The sequence below is a fragment of the Musca vetustissima genome, unplaced genomic scaffold (assembly GCF_032173495.1).
Source record: "Musca vetustissima isolate MV318-11 ecotype Yass unplaced genomic scaffold, APGP_CSIRO_Mvet_v1 utg179909, whole genome shotgun sequence".
Taxonomy (NCBI): Eukaryota; Metazoa; Arthropoda; class Insecta; order Diptera; family Muscidae; genus Musca; species Musca vetustissima.
In genome coordinates, this window is record NW_026879337.1 from 11,078 (window position 1) to 15,775 (window position 4,698).

Here is a 4,698-nt window from a genome sequence, read left to right on the forward strand (position 1 = left end):
TACTAGATTGAGTATAGAATGATGTCTGCGAAGTTTCGTAAAAATCGGTCCAGATTTAGATATAGCTCCCATATACTTTTTCGTCCGATTTAATGTAAATGGTGCAGCAAAGTCCATGTATATCTTCTGATTTGCACGAAGTTTTGGATAGTGTACTAAATTGAGTTTAGAATGACGTGTGCCAATTTTCGAGAGATTCGGTTCAGATTTATATTTAGCTTCCATATATATTTTCCACCGATTTAAGGTAAATGGGGCTCCAAAGCCCCTACATTACTTTCGATATGCACGAAATTTAACATAGAGTACTGAATTAGGTCCAGAATGATGTGTCCTAAGTTTCGTGAAAATCGGGTCAGATTTAGATATAGCTCCAATATATATTTTTGTCCGATTAATGTAAATTGTGCACTAAAGATCCAATGTTTGGCCGACTTGCACACAATTTTGTGCAATGTACTGAAGTTTAGTATAACCTTTTCTTGAAATTGGTTCAGATTTACATATATCTCCTATATATACTTTCGTCCAATTTTAAGTAAATGGTGCACTAAAGTCCCATAGCTAGACCGATTGACAAAACTTACTGAAATTAATATAAAATAATATCTGGCAATTTTCCTTGAAATCGGTTCAGATTTAGATATAGCATAGCATACATATATAATTTCGACCTATTCATGTTGATTGTACACCAAATAATCAATGGGTAATTGGTATTACATTATAAACAAATATAGTGTGAAAAGTTTGCTTTAAATCTATTTACAAAGTATTGAATAGGTTGCAGAATGGCATGTGTTGGAATTGACGTTAGTCGGTTTACTTATAGATAAAAATCGCATATTTAAGTTCGTTAAATTTCATGCCAATGTTACTTCAAAATGACATATATTTGGATACATATGCAGAATATCCCCAAAGTGGTGAAGGGTATCATATAGTCGGCCCCGTCCGACTTTACTACTTTCCTTACTGGTTTTATATTGCCTTACCATGGATATATGGAGAGTTCGATATCTGTATTCTCGTCGTCCTTTTGATCGCATTTCCGGTTATGTTCGATGTTTTCTGGGTTGCTCATTCCCTTGTTTTGTCAACTATAGACTATTGTTATTATTTTACAAAGTATATAAACAACAGTCACCACAGTTTTTAATAAACTTTTTTAATTTTTCTCATTCAGTTCGTGTGAATCAATTAATCATGCCTAGAATAGGACCTCACATGAACGAATCGTTTACCGTTAGAGTATCAAGACTATTCAATCTACTTCCTGATAACCTAAAAGTGTTTCGTTACAGATACTGTACTTATAAAAGAAATCTTCTTCTATATTTCTCTGAAGCCACGCAATGGATTGATGTTTTTTTTTTTCTTAACAAACTTTATTTTATTATTCGGTCTATGGCTGAAACTGATTATCTTTTAAAATTTTTTAAATTTATTTTCCCTTTTTTTAAATAAATTTCTATAAATAAACAATGATTGTTATGTATAAGTAGCGACTTAATTTAGTAGTAATGATTTAATATATTATCATTTTTGAGTCTAGTACAAATTATAATATTTATTATTTTTCATTTTTTTTTATATATATAAGTATTACGCATACATAATTCTATACTGAGTAGCTATGAAATAAGGTGGAATCTTTGTAATTAACTTTAAATTGGCCTCATGAATTGTAAATTGGCTTAAATTGCAAAGGAATCGAATAAATAAATAAAATAAAATAAATATGACGAACTTATTCTATAACGAACTAATTAGCTTGGACCCAACGAGTTCGCTATAACCGTACTCGACTGTATTATAAAATTAATTTTTTGCACAATTTTGACCATTTGTGGGGAAGGTACCAGAAGGATTGTAAATTAGTCATAAGACTGAGGGTATAAATACTAAATACTCATTAAAATATCAACATTGTCTGAGCGTGGGTTCTTATAAAACCTCTCTAGTGAACATTTAACATCCTCGTGTGTTTCGTGATCCTTGTAATGTTACACATCGCAGGCTTAACATATAAAATCAATATGTCCATATTTTGTAATTTTACAGGAGAGACAGAAAACAAATAGGATAATTGTAGATTTTTTTTAAATCAATGTATTTTTACTTATTGGACAAAATCTCAATTTCTTGAAAAATAGACTTATTGCCTTTTCACGATATGTCAGTGATATATGTATGTGGATCTAAAGATGTGTACAATTATGTATCTGCTTTCTGTGCGGTTTTTAGTATTGAATTACTATACGTTTTAGATGGCAATGTGATGCAGGGATATGAGGTTATAAAAAAGTTATAAACCTAATATGTACCATCGGAAATATCAAACTCGTATGATCTCTTTAAAATATTAAATCAAAACAAAAGACTTAAGACACATACCCGATGTTTCTTTGGGCCATCCGTTGGCCGTTGGTCTATGTGATCGGTGCACATGAATACTATCGAAGGGATTAACCATTTTGATATCACTTTGCCAATCAAGATCGAATCGATTCACACTTTCTTGTACCTTTTCCACGAACACATCAGATTTTTTTTCTGAAAACCATATTTAAAAGAGTATGCGAACGGAGTATTCGTTTTGATCCAAACTTTTCACAATTTAATATTTTTATCAAATCCAAAGATTTGATTCTGTTAGCTTCCCAACAAGTGTAAAAAAATAAATCTTATTTGACTATCTGATTCGATCCCCCAAATATTTGTCGTCCTTAACCTCAGACTGAACTCCACGAAATTCAGACAAAAAGTTTTACATATTCATTAGGATTTTTTTTATTTTATAAATTTTTATAGTCTTTATCATAAGTCTATATAAATAAGGGTCACAAATAGTAAACCGTTTACCAAGCAAAAAGTCTCCATTCTATGTTTTATAATTCACATCTTCCATATCTTCATGATCATCCTCGATAATGTGATCATCATCACCAATGTGCAGTGTCATATCGGCAGGATGAGATATCACAAGTCCTTGAGAAGTCGGTAGAGGATGTGTATTAGAGGGTATATTATGCACTTCCAAATTAATGGGAGTAGATGGTGGATCGACCTCATTGATCTCCGGATTTGGTTGTGTTATATTCAAAGTTTCAGATGTTGTTACAGATTGGCTGGAAATTGACGGATTGGATGGTGGTGGTGGTATTGGCAATGAAATTAAATTAATAGGAGCAAATGGTTGATCAATCTGAATGGCCTCCGAATTTGGTTGTGTTACTGATTGGCTTGAGATTGCTGGAGATGACGGTGGTGGAGGTATTGGCAATGAAACTAAATTAATGGGAGCAGCAATAGCCATAGGTCCTACATTTGATGTCATTGCCATTTGAGCTAACGGTTTACTATTTGTGACTATTTGCTATTTCTTGGCTGCTGGGGCTGCTGCAGGTGCGGCTGTGGTTGTAGTTGTTGTGGTGGTAGTACTGGTTGTTGTGGCTGGTGAGGCTACACCAGGATCACCCTGTGGGCCTGGTGGACCAGGAAGACCAGGTGGGCCGACAGGACCGGGTATACCTCTGCCGCCGGGGAAACCTCTACGACCACGAGGACCGGGTAAACCTGGAGCACCCGGCGCTCCATCACGACCGGGCGAACCTTGTATCCCAGGTGGACCCATAGGTCCTGGGGGACCTTTAGGTCCTTTTAGGCCAGGATCACCACGTGGTCCCTTAACACCTGGCGTACCCGGATCACCAGGACTTCCTCGGGGACCTGGGGTGCATATACATTGGGGTACTGATTGGTAATATTGTAAATTAGTTCCACGATTTCGACTCAGAACACCGCGGCTTTGACGTTCGTCCGCAGCACTAAGGGCGTTGATAAGAACTGTAAGGAGACAAAATTAAAATAGGTGAATGTAGAGGTCTCTATAAAAATTAAAGAGAATCTTACCAACTATAACAGCTAGTTTGAGCAACATATTTTCAATTCATACTGATGCTATTTTCCGGAGAACATTTGCTTTTATAGTAGGAAAATTCTGAACCAGAATTCAGTACGGAGATAAAGTGGAGTGTTCTCGAAGATCAGGTGTTATAAATCACTGCTTGTAATTGTCACCAACTTCTATTTTTATCACCTGCCGTAATGAAAGAGTAATAAAATTTCTCTCCCTATTAAACACCCACAGTGATTTACGACCTCGTTTAAATGACTGCAATCAGTGGACGACAAAGGCCATGAGAACACATTTTAATGGAAATGGAAAACCAATCGATTTCTTAACTTAGAGAATTTCCCAACTATTGGGAATAATCCAGAACTTTACTTCACTGCCTTAAATAGATCCCCATTTGGAGTTTTTCAATTAGATTTGTTGGAAAAATGAAAGCGTTAACATTGATTTGCTTAGGTCTGTTCAGGTAAAAACCCTTCTACTCCTTTACAATTCTAACCTCAATTTTCTTCATTACAGCTCTTTTTGGCTTGGTGGAACTTTCATTGCAACAAGGATTTGGATTACAAGTGGGAGCTGGCGCCCAATTGTATGCCGGTGCTGGTGGTGGCTGCAATTGTCCACCCGGCCCACCTGGACCACCCGGTCCGAATGGCTTACCTGGCCCCGATGGTGATCCTGGCGAGAAAGGCCCAACTGGTGATCCAGGTGATATCGGTCCTGTTGGTCGCCCTGGAGAACGTGGTCATGATGGACGCCCAGGACCAAGGGGACCCATC

At 36.3% G+C, this 4,698-nt stretch overlaps 1 protein-coding gene across 1 annotated transcript; it reads right to left on the minus strand.

Moving 5' to 3' along the window:
• Positions 1–3,379: 3,379 nt before the first annotated feature.
• On the minus strand, positions 3,380–3,943 carry LOC133324222 (cuticle collagen 7-like). Its single transcript, XM_061533068.1, has 2 exons — positions 3,916–3,943; positions 3,380–3,849 (listed from the first exon to the last, which is right to left on the minus strand). Exons 1-2 carry the CDS (start codon positions 3,941–3,943, stop codon positions 3,380–3,382), a joined length of 498 nt encoding a protein of 165 aa, XP_061389052.1.
• Positions 3,944–4,698: the final 755 nt, after the last annotated feature.

Coding starts and splice junctions, on each gene's coding strand:
- LOC133324222 (XM_061533068.1), bottom strand. CDS start 3,943: ATGTTGCTCAAACTAGCTGTTATAGTTG. Junction 3,850..3,915: donor CAAACTAGCTGTTATAGTTG/GTAAGATTCTCT, acceptor GTCTCCTTACAG/TTCTTATCAACGCCCTTAGT.